At 36.6% G+C, this 14,430-nt stretch overlaps 1 protein-coding gene across 4 annotated transcripts in view; it reads left to right on the plus strand.

The window, feature by feature from the left end:
• Nucleotides 1-14,430, plus strand: part of LOC106072377 (guanine nucleotide-binding protein G(o) subunit alpha) — a 102,566-nt gene that overhangs the window by 56,032 nt on the left and 32,104 nt on the right. For all 4 annotated transcript variants that reach the window (XM_056035710.1, XM_056035708.1, XM_056035709.1 and 1 more), the window contains one exon: nucleotides 955-997. In XM_056035710.1, the coding sequence (XP_055891685.1) occupies nucleotides 955-997 (43 nt within the window). The remainder of the gene's footprint in view (nucleotides 1-954; nucleotides 998-14,430) is intronic.

Genomic DNA, 14,430 nt, shown 5'->3' on the forward strand with positions numbered 1-14,430 from the left:
GTATCTCTTCCCTATGTCTCCCTTGCTTATCTCTCTCTCTTGCATGTCCCTCTTCCCTCCCTGTCTCTTTTAACAAGTTGCACACGAGTTAAGTCTACAGTGAGTGAGTACAATAAATACACTGACCACCATTCTGAATGAAACATTACATCAATAAATAACGCTACATTTTTTTTTTCAATAGGACAGTAACATATGTCCTCTGTGAAAAGTGCAGCAAAAAAATTCGTTTCACGTAACCTAAAAAGGACTCTATTTTATCTTATTGAAATACCAATCAGAGAGTGTTGAAATGTCAATCAGAGAGTGTTGAAATGTCAATCAGAGAGTGTTGAAATGTCAGAGAGTGTTGAAATGTCAATCAGAGAGTGTTGAAATGTCAATCAGAGAGTGTTGAAATGTCAATCAGAGAGTGTTGAAATGTAAATCAGATAGTGTTGAAATACCAAGAAGATAGTGTTGAAATGTCGATCAGAGAGTGTTAAAATGTCAATTAGAGAGTGTTGAAATGTCAATTAGAGAGTGTTAAAATGTCAATCAGAGAGTGTTGAAATACCAAGAAGAGAGTGTTGAAATCTCATTCAGAGAATGTTGAAATATCAATCAGAGAGTGTTGAAATATCAAAGAGTGTTGAAATATCAATCAGAGAGTCTTGAAATTTCAATCAGGGAGTGTTGAAATATCAATCAGAGAGTGTTGAAATGTCAATGAGAGAGTGATGAAATCAATCAGAGAGGTGTGTTGCAGTGCTTAGAAGTAGAAAAAAGGCGAATTCTTTATTGAACTACGTCATTCCAATTTCAAGATATTACTTCGGAGTTTAATGTCATAGAAGTGGAGTTACCAAGACCTACTAGTTATAAAATAAACATGCCAATTACTTACCCCCCCCCCCAAAAAAAAAAAAGTCACTTGCTTTCATCAACATAATTCATATTCTTTCTTATCTTCAGGTGCCGGTGAGTCTGGGAAAAGTACCATAGTCAAACAAATGAAGTAAGTAGTCTACCATGATACTGTTAAATATCTGAAGACATCTGCGGGATGGGGAATGCAGATAGTTTCTTTTTTTTTTTTTTTTTTTTACTATTATTCAACTCACCTCTTATTTAAAAAAAAATAATTAAAACACGTGACAAAAGGTTAAGGTTCAATGAACGTAATAATTATAAAATACATATACAGGTTTAATGACTGGCAAAAGTTGAATTTCTAGTTAGTACAACGGAATTGCTATATCAAGCATAGAACTGTGGACTAGGTCTATCTTCATAGTCTACCGGTTTTTATAGTGACAAACTACTCATACGACCAGAGGTATACTAGATTGCACTATCATTTCGAATTTAATACAATAAATGGTTGGACATACATTTTTTCCCCCTCTTTTTTGAAAAATCTACCTCATAATACCTCCTCAGAGCTCCTCATCGGCGCAACCCCGAACAGAAAAATGGCGCTTCAACCAACTTAATCAGTGAATAAACAATAAAGTGTCTTCGCCTCATCGTTATAGATGATGAAGAGCCATGCCTAGAAGTCTGAGTCTTTATTTAGAGATGTTTAAAGCAAGACATCAAAAAGTGGTCTGGGGCTCAACCTAGACCATGCGTGGAGACCCATAGCTCGTTACCACGTCGTACAGGCCTGTGACATGGCAACAAGCTATTGGTTTAAGCTGCCCACAGATTGTGACGTTGCAGTGTTGAGGCCTACCATCACGACTGGGCTGAAGGCACACATCGTGGTAGCCAAACTAGACCTGGTAGCCAAACTAGACCTGGTAGCCAAACTAGACCTGGTAGCCAAACTAGACCTGGTAGCCAAACTAGACTTTCACATTATTACAGCATCAACAAACTCCGTCTCCCTAATAGTAAAAAAAGATATACAGAAATAGAACTTATTTTATGCTCATTTATTTAAAAAAAAAATGTTTCGCTGACCCAATGTAGTGATTGAAAGGTTAGAGTTCACTCTGAGGTTGTCAAGGTTTCCAAACTCGGAAACAAAGTTTTTCTTATTTCTCAATAAACTTTTGGCGTGCATATTTAAATCTCACGTGTCTCACACTGTCTGGTCTGATGACATTGTTTCTAGTGCCAGATCATATTGTAGATTTGTAAGGCATCAACCTGAGATCATGCCCCAGACGTCGAAAACGCCTGTCATTTAGAATATCTTGCTTTTGATACAGTTCTGAGTAGGTTACTTTGTCATGATGTTGAAGGTCAAGATGTACCTAAAATGTTTCGAAATTTCACTCATCAATCATTATCTCAACTTTGAGGCATTATTAGAAGATAGACGTATTAGACAGTGTACTTCTGTTCATTAAGCTGCCTGGTCGTGCTGTATGCGCGCTAGACTGTCGTCTCGAGGGTCCCGGATTCATACCCTGCCGGTTGCCATCCACCGTCTCCTGCGGGAGGTTTAAACTAGGAAGGAAGGAATATTCGAAACATATAAGAAAACAAAAAACAAGCTACTGAGTGATTCAAACTACAGAATAGCAGCTTTATCATACCCCAAATGAAAATGTTTAAAATAAAAAAAAAAGGAAATTTAGAGGCAAAAGTAAAGTGCTAGAGCAAACTATGACCAAATAGCGCTAGCTAGTCTAGTGGTTACACCAAGTGAAGCGGTGGGTTCATAGAAAACCGTTCCATGGACCAAACGCAAAGTCATTGATCTGCACAGTTTTCAGTTTTCTTTGAGTCAGTTTACACATAGATTCTCAATGTACACATAGATTCTCAATGTACACATAAATTCTCAATGTGTACACATAGATTCTCAATGTAGACAGATTCTCATGTACACATAGATTCTCAATATACACATAGTTTCTCAACGTACACATAGCTTCTCAATGTACACATAGATTCTCAATATACACATAGCTTCTCAATGTACACATACATTCTCAATGTACACATAGATTCTCATGTACACAAAGATTCTCAATATACACATAGCTTCTCAATGTACACATAGATTCTCAATATACACATAGATTCTCAATATACACATAGTTTCTCAATGTACACATAGATTCTCAATGTACACATAGTTTCTCAATGTACACATAGATTCTCAATGTACACATAGATTCTCATGTACACATAGATTCTCAATGTACACATAGTTTCTCAATGTACACATAGTTTCTCAATGTACACATAGATTCTCAATATACACATAGCTTCTCAATGTACACATAGACTCTCAATGTACACATAGATTCTCAATGGACGCATTTGACGCATTATTAGAAGATAGACGTATTAGACAGTGTACTTCTATTCATTAAGCTGCCTGGCCGTGCTGTATGCGCGCTAGACTGTCGTTCGGATTTAGCGATGGTCGAGGGTTCAAATCCTGCCCGCTCCCATCCCCCGTCGTCCTGCGGGAGGTTTGGACTAGGAAGTAAACTATCTTCAACTCTGAAGGAACATCCGAAACATGTAAAACATTTTACAAACATGTACACATAGATTCTCAATGTACACATAGATTCACTATGAAACTTGCTGATGTCATCTCTCCGCTTGAAACCAATAAACCTTTACGGTTTGGACTAGGAAGTAAACTATCTTCAACTCTGAAGGAACATCCGAAACATGTAAAACATTTTACAAACATGTACACATAGATTCTCAATGTACACATAGATTCACTATGAAACTTGCTGATGTCATCTCTCCGCTTGAAACCAATAAACCTTTACGATTTCCGTTTCTAGGCCTATCCCATACAATCTATATCCTACATTAGAAATCACATCTGAAGTCTTTATTTACCATATTATTGAAAACTATTTATATATAAGCCTTGTACCTATTTTACAATAATTTAACATAACACTAGCAAGTTTGCTATATTTACTTAAAGAGTCAAATAACAAAAAATAATTTAGCTATTTTTTTTAAACATCTAAATTGGCTTGAAATCTTTTAGTTAACAGCCGTGACACAGAACTTGTAAGGAAGGGAAAAAGCGGCGCAATAGGCGCGATCTGTAGTTTGGGCGGCTATGTCTCTACAATAACAACTCAGCCAACGCCCTTGAATAATAAATATTGAATGCCCTTGACATTCAATCAGCTCCACCCCTCATCTGTTATGAAACTTTTACAATGAGCCAAAAAGAAAAAAAAGGATGCTAGTTGAATTGTTCATTACAACAGACCTCCCCACCCACCCCCTTCCCCTCTTCTCCATCAGTACTTCAGAGTAGACTCGAACTCTAACCCAAACTGCCAGATAGCATTGATCGGCGAGAGTCACGATCTGCAGATTCCATCCCAAGACTTCATAGACGTTGTTTGAGTATCGTGTCATGGCGGTCGATGGCGCCGTGATGTTCTCTCCACGCTCCACTGGTCCACCCAGTGATGGCCGCAGTCAAGCTAGACTTGACTCTGTACACGGCCATCCGTCATACGCTTATGTTTCATTCAATTATTAGGCAGCTTTTCAGCCCGGTGTAGCTTGGATTTACTGCAATAAAGGATAATTTCCCCCAACGTAAAGAAGTAGCCTACATGTAATGAGTATTCTCCTTACGCTAAGAATAAATGTGGCTTTGATTTACTGCAATAAAGGATAATTTCCCCCAACGTAAAGAAGTAGCCTACATGTAATGAGTATTCTCCTTACGCTAAGAATAAATGTGGCTTTGATTTACTGCAATAAAGGATAATTTCCCCCAACGTAAAGAAGTAGCCTACATGTAATGAGTATTCTCCTTACGCTAAGAATAAATGTGGCTTTGATTTACTGCAATAAAGGATAATTTCCCCCAACGTAAAGAAGTAGCCTACATGTAATGAGTATTCTCCTTACGCTAAGAATAAATGTGGCTTTGATTTACTGCAATAAAGGATAATTTCCCCCAACGTAAAGAAGTAGCCTACATGTAATGAGTATTCTCCTTACGCTAAGAATAAATGTGGCTTTGATTTACTGCAATAAAGGATAATTTCCCCCAACGTAAAGAAGTAGCCTACATGTAATGAGTATTCTCCTTACGCTAAGAATAAATGTGGCTTTGATTTAATGCAAAGATCTTAGAAATGAAATATTTGCCACAATTCAAACATTCATACATTGCACAACAAATGCATTACTTACTCTTCGGTCTTGAGAACAAAATAAATCGATTAACTTACTCTTTAAGCTTAGAACAAATGTATTATTTACTTTCTACTTCTGAAAACAAATGGAGTGGCTTTCTCTTTCTTAGAATGGAAGCTGTGAGTTTGTCTAGATCAGGTTGTTCAGCTCTCAGTGCCTCGGCTTTCTTTGTCCCCTAATGTGTAGGAGTTATTCTTATTGAAAACTGCTTCTTAACATTGCTTTAAGGTGTTGAAGTCAAACATTCTTTTTGGCTCCTTTATTGATGATACTGCCTTTGACAATTTGTCTTAACTCCCATTCTTTCTTTCTCATTTCCTTGTGTGTCCCGGAATCTATCAGTCTAGATCAGGGGTGGGCATCTTTTTTCAACCGAGGGCCGCATTAAAAATTCATAGATATGAATGTATATTATATATATATATATATATATATATATATATATATATATATATATATATATATATAATAATAATAATAATAATCTTTTATTGTGCATTACACCAAACAAAAAATATTATAATTTAGAACTATAACAAACCAAAATGTACATTCACATTAGACTCACTCATAATTTACATGCGAAAAGTTTATATCTGATTGTTTCTATTTAATGATTTGATTCCTAGGGGAACAAAAGAGTGTTTGTGTTTGTCTTTGCTATCGGTGTCTTGTATCTCTTTTGTGATGGTAATATATATATATTGCATTCCCAAGTGAAGAATTACAACAAGAGTTAGCACTTCCTGGAACTAATTTTACGAACATTTTTTTTTTCATTTTGCTATTTTGCTTTGTTTGAAAAGAATTAAGGTGCACATACAGTTCATGTGCAAACAACACATTGCAATTCGCTTGATAATAAACATGTCAATATCCTTCAAGGAACATAACAATTTCTTCCTTGAGATTCCATATTCTTGTAATGCTAGGCCAGCGGATACTGCTGTCGTACCGAACATCGGAATGTTTTGTTTCCAAATCTAAAAGTACTTTTCGGAACTGCCAGTCAGGGCTGGCCCTAGAAGAAGTGACTTTGGAGGCCCGAAATAAAATAAAAAAATATAATTTAATTAAAAATAACTAAAAATATTAATTTATTAAAAAACTAGTGTACTTCAAAATAACATTTAGGATAAGTTTCGCTATTTCTTCTCTAAAATAATAAAACATACATCCTGTGCGTAATCGTTGGCCCTAGGCATCTGCGTAGTTTACATATGCATAAGGTTAGGCCTAAATAACAACTATGCACTATAAATATCTTCTAATAGTTGTATGTGATATTCAATGCAGGTTTGTGTAAACTTTCCAGTTAGGAGTTTATGGTTGGGATATTGTTCTTTATTTTATTTAAAATGCCTGTTTTTCTCAGTCAAATCACGGCCTCCATCAGTTGTTACCCTTGCCATCTTGTACAAGCCAACCCAACTCTATCAACACAGTTCTCAATAGCGATGAATACATACCGACCTAGGCTTGTGTATTTGACTAAATTTTTCGAAATATTACCTGTAAGAATAATCGACGTTTACTTTAAAGAATAAACATATAGAGACAATATATCTTCAGCCTTTTACTATTAGTGATAAGAATTTAAAATTCAATAATTTCTAAAGATTTTTACAATTATTTATTTTTAATATATTTTGTGGCACACCTGATTCACTTCGGCGGGCCGCATGTGGCCCTCGGGCCTTAATTTGCCCACCCCTGGTCTAGATCTATATATTTTCATCAACACTTAAACAGAATAATGAGCATACATAAACTTGATGACAGATGTTAAATAGATCACGAGGTATTAGGTTGCAATTGAATTTAAAACAAAGAAATATATCACACTAAAAGATAAGGGCCTACTCTTGTTCAGTACTTTTTGGCGCTCTCTCTTTGTGACTCTTGATAACAAAACAAATGGATTGACTTACTCTCTAGGCTCTCTGGTTTATATGTGTAACGTGTGACTTTGATTTGTTTGTAGTTCTGTTGGAAACGTTTCGGATGTTCCTTCGAATTGGAAGAGAATGGCATTCTAGCCCTAACCTCCCTCAGGACGACGGGGGATGGCATGGGGAAGGGTTCAATCCCTGAACAATCGTGACCATCGAACAACAGTCAATGACCGATACCACACGTCCAGCAGCCCTTATGTATTTTAAAAGCATCTAGAAAACAGCTGGAGACTATTGGGGTATTCTTTGGGTTGGTATCTTTGAACTGTGTTGGACCATCACAGCGCAAAACTCCTCCTTATCTACAATGTATGCCAAAACAATATTAACTGGGCAGATCACATTTTTGTTTGTTTGCTAATAGGGAAAGCTTGTTTTGAGATGTAAAATTGGGATGACAGCATCTTATTTCCTTTTTTTTACGTGAAGCATATTGTTTCAATCTCAAGAGTAAATCATATTTTAGCGTTATAGTCTGTTTACAAAATGCGACATTGTTGTTTTTAACCTTTTTTTTAAAAACCAATATTAGCACAGTCTTTCTATTTGTTCCTTTTTAATTCATTGATATTATGTAAATATTTCATATCACCATTCATGTTACATTTTGAAAAACGTACAATTCATTAACGTATAAATTACATTGAGAACGGCTGTTTACTATATATATATATCAAGAGAGATAGATAGATAGATAGATAGATAGATAGATAGATAGATAGATAGATAGATAGATAGATAGATAGATAGATAGATAGATAGATAGATAGATAGATAGATAGATAGATAGATAGATAGATAGATAGATAGATAGATAGATATAATATATACAGTGTTAAGCCTCCTCTGATTCGTTTCTAAATGACTTAGACATCAGAGAAAATGTTTTGATAAATCTTCGTCGTGCTGCTTGCGAATTGAAAAGTTGACCTCGTGAGGTGCCTGATCTCAATCGCTAAGGAAATCGTTACTCCAGGAGTTCCATAAAGCCTTGTATTGTGCACAACTTCATTCACCCTACATCTACCTTGCTCTACACAGCAGAACCCGTAGATATGTTGGGGGATGGATGGTTATGAATGAAACGCTCATGTGCCCCAGCGATTTGTTCCTTTCCACCTAGAAGATATTAGTAGTATGTTCACGATGAACTAAACAAGGTCAAGGACACTAAGCAGCTTCAAAATTGCAAACTAAATAAAAGTTACAACCAGAAGAACTTGTTTCTGCAGGTTTCAGTTAGTATGGGATGGGAGATGAAACAGGAGACATCAACAAGTTGGATAGTAATTGTGTTTACGTTCTGTAGGAAACTCTTCCATAGGCCCATTGAGGACCTTTTTTTTTTTGAAGAACGAGCTTAATGGAGATCAGAATCTATTCGCTAAAATAAAAAAGATATGCTCATGCTCCCTATTTTTTTCCTCAATTGTCGCAAAATGTTCTTGTCATTTGTTGAAATCTGCTAAAAATTCTTAACTTATATTATAAATTACAGATCTCACTTTAAAAAAAAAGATAATTACGTCCTCAGCGTATCAATGTGACAATTCATTCGTGCATGGTACTTAAAATCTGCCAAGGCGTTGATTTTCCTGGCTGATTCAGGCAACCCATTCCATGCTCCAATAGCACTAGGAAGAAAAAGCACTTTTTCAACTGTCCTACAATACGGAATAAGAAAAGTCTTTGTCTTTCTGTGTATTTTATTAGGTTTTGTTAATTTATTTGTAAATCATGAGTCAGCGTTTTATACATTATCGCTACTTTACTTTTTAGTTTTCTGTCTTGAAGTGTCTCTAAATTTAGTAATTTTACTAACAGTGTTACTCTTATCAAATGTGAATATTCGTTTGTTATAAATCTCACGGCTCTATTTTGCGTCTGTTCTAGTTTCTTAATGTTTTCTTGAGTTGAAGGGTCCTAAAAAGCGGATGTATACCGGTATTGTAATTTTGGCCTAACCAGGGTAAATAACATTTTAGTTTTATGTTCTTGCTTGTATTTTATAAATTTCTTACCCTAATGTTTGATCTTTTAAAATACCTTTGCCAATTTGGGGAGCCCATGTTAGAGATTCTACACTATATATAGTAGAGTGTAATATTATTAACAAACAATGTCTATTATAGAAAGTTTTATGTTTTTTAAATTATCTTCAGAACCTCTCGCAACAAAACGGCTGCGCCTAAACATGTCATCCCCCCCCCCTTCTGATCAGTAGACGGAGTTTATGACAAAAACTTTTTTTTTTGGAAGAGGGAGGTGGGGGGGGGGGGGGGGCTTAAGCCTCTTTTATGCATTTCGTGCCTGTTTATTCCGGCCTCATTCCTTTAGTTGGACACCTACCAGCAAGAAGTGGATTTAAAGTTATTCTCTCTCTCTCTCAAAGAAACCATCACAGTCCCTTTGGCTCTAAAAGCCGATGAGTTACGACTGAGCTACACGGCACCTTCAAAAGTCTATTTGGTTGCTCAATTATTCGCATTTACACTTGTACAAACAATTCCAGTGTAAGATCTCATAGCAACATGTAGTCCTACTAGGTATTGAAATACTAACAAAAAGTAACAAGTATTCACGGGAATGAATATTTAAAAAAAAAAAGCTGTATTCACTAGGCGTTAGAAACAATGCATCATGTTGCAATTAACTTTAAAAAAAATTTCTTAAACTACAAATACACAGCGATTAAGCTTTTTTCAGATGGACCACATGGCTCGGCAGGTAGCAGATATCACTTACTGTTGGTGTTAATATTCTGGTAGAGAAGGGTGAGGAGACCAGATGTATGTCAGGCACTGAAAGGTGTCTTGTAAAAGAAACAAGAAACGTTTTTTTAAAGGAGTTATTAGGCAGCAATAGCGCTGATGGTGAAGGCCATTCGTGAGTGAAGGTCGTTATAGTGAAGGTCATTATACCGATAGCAAATTACAATGTAGGTGATAGTCGACATAGTTTGCTGCTATTTATACTGGTAGTGAATCAAGCTACAGATGGTCATTAGGATAGGTGAAGGCTGACTGGTAGCAAAGAAAGCAATATGTGAAGGTCTTTAGGCCAGCAGCTAAATCAATCTATATGTGAAGATCATAGGTTGGTAGCAAGTCAAGCTCTATGGGAAGGTCATTAAACAGGTAGCTAATCCAATTGGTGTCTATTTGGGTTAGAGTGATCTTTGAGATGTGCATGTATCTGTAAGGATCAATGTCCTTTGTGTTATTTTAGTGAGACGGTCTGGCCTGCTCACTCTCTGTGCACTCTGACGCCGCTATCAGAAATGGGTTCGTCAACTGAGAGAGCATGTGCTGAGTCCTGCAATGAGGCTCGATATCATCTCTGGACGAGCTAAACTTAAGAATGCAGGGCCACTAACAAAATCAAAATGAAACGTATAAGAAGTCTTGATGTCTATAAATTCATGGATATGAACATTTTGAAAATAAATAACGCCAAGCCAGTAGAGCGAGAGCTTTTTTGGCGTCTAACAACTTTCTATTTTTTTGTTTGACTCGGCAACTTTCTACAAACAGTTTGACCCAGCAACTTTCTACAAACAGTTTGACACATAGTGGAGTGCGTTACAAGGTTTAAAAAATAATAAAAGTTGAACGAGCTGGATTCGAAATCGAGGGCTCAAGCCTATATAAGTCTTCTCGAGTCAACGTACTAGCCACTGTGCAAAAGTAGTGCTTACGAAAATAGAAGGTTTTCTAGTTATCTATTGTTAGTTTCAAAGTTCTATTTCTTTCTACATAGTTTAGGCTTATTGGGACACAACTTATACCACCACATCAGTCAAGTAGCAGTACAAGTTCTTTCCCTTGTTAAATACTAAACAAAATAATTACCAATAGTTCATTAACTTATTTGTTAATATTTTTTTTATTGATGCTTGTGTTGTCAAGTAAAATAGATAATTGTGCAAAATTTCAGCTTGATCCCTGATTGGGTATGGGAAAAAAAACGTGTACAAGCTTTTGGCCAGACAGACAGAGTGAGTTATTATAAGCTTTGTACCAGACAGACAGACAGAGTGAGTTAATATAAGCTTTGTACCAGACAGACAGACAGAGTGAGTTAATATAAGCTTTGTACCAGACAGACAGACAGAGTGAGTTGATATAAGCTTTGTACCAGACAGACAGAGTGAGTTGATATAAGCTTTGTACCAGACAAACAGAGTGAGTTGATATAAGCTTTGTACCAGACAGACTGACAGAGTGAGTTGATATAAGCTTTGTACCAGAAAGACTGACAGAGTGAGTTGATATAAGCTTTGTACCAGACAGACAGAGTGAGTTGATATAAGCTTTGTACCAGACAGACAGAGTGAGTTGATATAAGCTTTGTACCAGACAGACTGACAGAGTGAGTTGATATAAGCTTTGTACCAGAAAGACTGACGGAGTGAGCTGATATAAGATTTGTACCAGACAGACAGAGTGAGTTGATATAAGCTTTGTACCAGACAGACAGACAGAGTGAGTTGATATAAGCTTTGTACCAGACAGACAGACAGAGTGAGTTGATATAAGCTTTGTACCAGACAGACAGACAGAGTGAGTTGATATAAGCTTTGTACCAGACAGACAGACAGAGTGAGTTGATATAAGCTTTGTACCAGACAGACAGACAGAAAGAGTTGATATAAGGAGGAGGAGTGGAAACATTCGGATATTTTGCACACCAGATTTGTTCACTGAACAAGTTTTGGTTTAGTAACGATTACATTTGAACTTTATATCCGATGCATTGATAGTCAGTGGTTCCCAAACTTTTTTCTTAACGAAACACTTCGCACATTCAGAGTATTTAGCGGAATACTTTGCTTAATTTTTTAGAGTGATCTCGTGGTGGCCTACTAGTTAATTATTAATTATTTCAATAGCTCGTGAAACACCTATGCAGGCCTCGCGGAACACTAGGGTTCCAAGGAACATAGTTTGGGAAACACTGTACTAGATTGTATTTTATGTGCTGTTTTGTAAAACACCAGTTTTGCTGAATCAATAACATTCACGGTAACTACGACAGCTGGTATTATGAAGACAAATTAATATTCACCAACCATTAGTTCATTTCCCTCACATTCTCAATAAGTTCATCTCCCTCACATTCTCAATAAGTTCATCTCCCTCACATTCTCAGTAAGTCCATCTCCCTCACATTCTCAATAAGTTCATCTCCCTCACATTCTCAGTAAGTCCATCTCCCTCACATTCTCAATAAGTTCATCTCCCTCACATTCTCAATAAGTTCATCTCCCTCACATTCTCAATAAGTTCATCTCCCTCACATTCTCAATAAGTTCATTTCCCTCACATTTGTAAGTTCACCTCCCTCACATTCTCAGTTAGTTCACCTTCCTCACATTCTCAATAAGTTCATCTCCCTCACATTCTCAATAAGTTCATCTCCCTCACATTCTCAATAAGTTCATCTCCCTCACATTCTCAATAAGTTCATCTCCCTCACATTCTCAATAAGTTCATCTCCCTCACATTCTCAATAAGTTCATCTCCCTCACATTCTCAATAAGTTCATCTCCCTCACATTCTCAATACGTTCATCTCCCTCACATTCTCAATAAGTTCATCTCCCTCACATTCTCAGTAAGTTCATCTCCCTCACATTCTCATTAAGTTCATCTCCCTCACATTCTCAATAAGTTCATCTCCCTCACATTCTCAGTAAGTCCATCTCCCTCACATTCTCAGTAAGTTCATCTCCCTCACATTCTCAATAAGTTCATCTCCCTCACATTCTCATTAAGTTCATCTCCCTCACATTCTCAATAAGTTCATCTCCCACACATTCTAAGTAAGTTCATCTCCCTCACATTCTCAGTAAGTTCATCTCCCTCACATTCTCGATAAGATAAGATATTTGATTAATTAAATAAGTACAAGTTTGACTATTCTACACTTGTCTCATGGCTGATTAATGCTGTAGCACTGATTTCTCGAGGATTTCAAATTTTTGAAGTAGAAAATACCAATTACCACTTAAAGTATATCTTTTATGAAATATTGGCGTCCTTTGCAAAGACCTGGAAACGATCACAGCTCACAGTACAAAAGACTTAAGGAAATTGACATTGAATGTTAAAAAGCGAGTGTCAGCATGTTCCAAATTTAACGAAGAATTAGTTGTTTTTAGTTGACTAATTCGGAACTGAAGCGTATGCCCTCGGGCAGCCACACCCCGAAGCCGCTTCTGCTTATATACTCTAGGCTGCTGGCATTCCTTCATTTTTCTTGTATCTCCATTTTATTGTCCATTAAACGTCCTAGCCGTGAATTGGACAACAGACAAAATCTACAGAGCGTTTAGAGAAACTATTGTTGAAAACGTTCATTTGAACCGGACAGATCAAAGCTTGTTTTGCTTGTGCTTTCGATCTACTCATTCCAACGTTTCTCTAATGCAAAGCCTAACAGCCTGATCAAACGTGTTAAAAACCTGCCTTCTTCCCTACACATGGTCACGATTTTTTTTTAAATTCTTAATCGCGTTTTGCAATGGATATTTCTACATTTCAAAGCGATAGTTGTGATCTCATTTCCCCCTTTTTTTCCCCCAACGGCTCGCATCTTTGTCACGCCACTGATTATCATTGTTATACTGCTGCCTTTAACCTTATTTACAATTTTTAAGTCGCCATTTTGTCTGCACTAGACAGGGCATGAGACGTTTTTAGCGCACATTGATGACGTCACTTCACAGGAATAAAATCAATAATGTAATCGCGCTTTCTCATCACCCGCTTTGTAAGCTCGCGCTGGGTTGGGTTGGTCGATAGTTGGTAGATCTAGACTAGATCGTGGGTTTGATCGCTGGATTATTTCAGATACATTTTCTAGAATTCATAAAAATAGGTTCAGCCTGTACACAGCTTCTAGATCTAAAGATCGTTGTCTGGTTCGGATGAACCAAACTTATCCATATCAGCACCCCCCTCCCCAAAATTAAAAACAAAAATTTACCGAAAAAAAAATTTTGAGACTTATTTGAATACTTCTGTGCTAGGTCTAGTAATAGTTAAAAAAAAATTCTTACATCAAAAACACGCTGGTCATTTTAGCTTGTCATTTAAGTTATTTGTATTTGTCAAGATAAAAAAAAAGTCTTATCTTATAAATTACACATGTTCCTTCCAAAGAGAAGATAATCACTTGCTACGCGTGTCCATGTGTTCATCTAGTCTTGCTAACTCATTGTTTACCCGGCTGATTCTGTCAACCTGCTCTAAAGGATTTAGGGAAGAATGAGCACTTGTACTAATTTGTCCTAGCATGTCTTATTGAATAAGAATATCACTGTAAAATCGAAA

This window comes from Biomphalaria glabrata, chromosome 7 (genome assembly GCF_947242115.1).
Source record: "Biomphalaria glabrata chromosome 7, xgBioGlab47.1, whole genome shotgun sequence".
NCBI lineage: Eukaryota > Metazoa > Mollusca > Gastropoda > Planorbidae > Biomphalaria > Biomphalaria glabrata.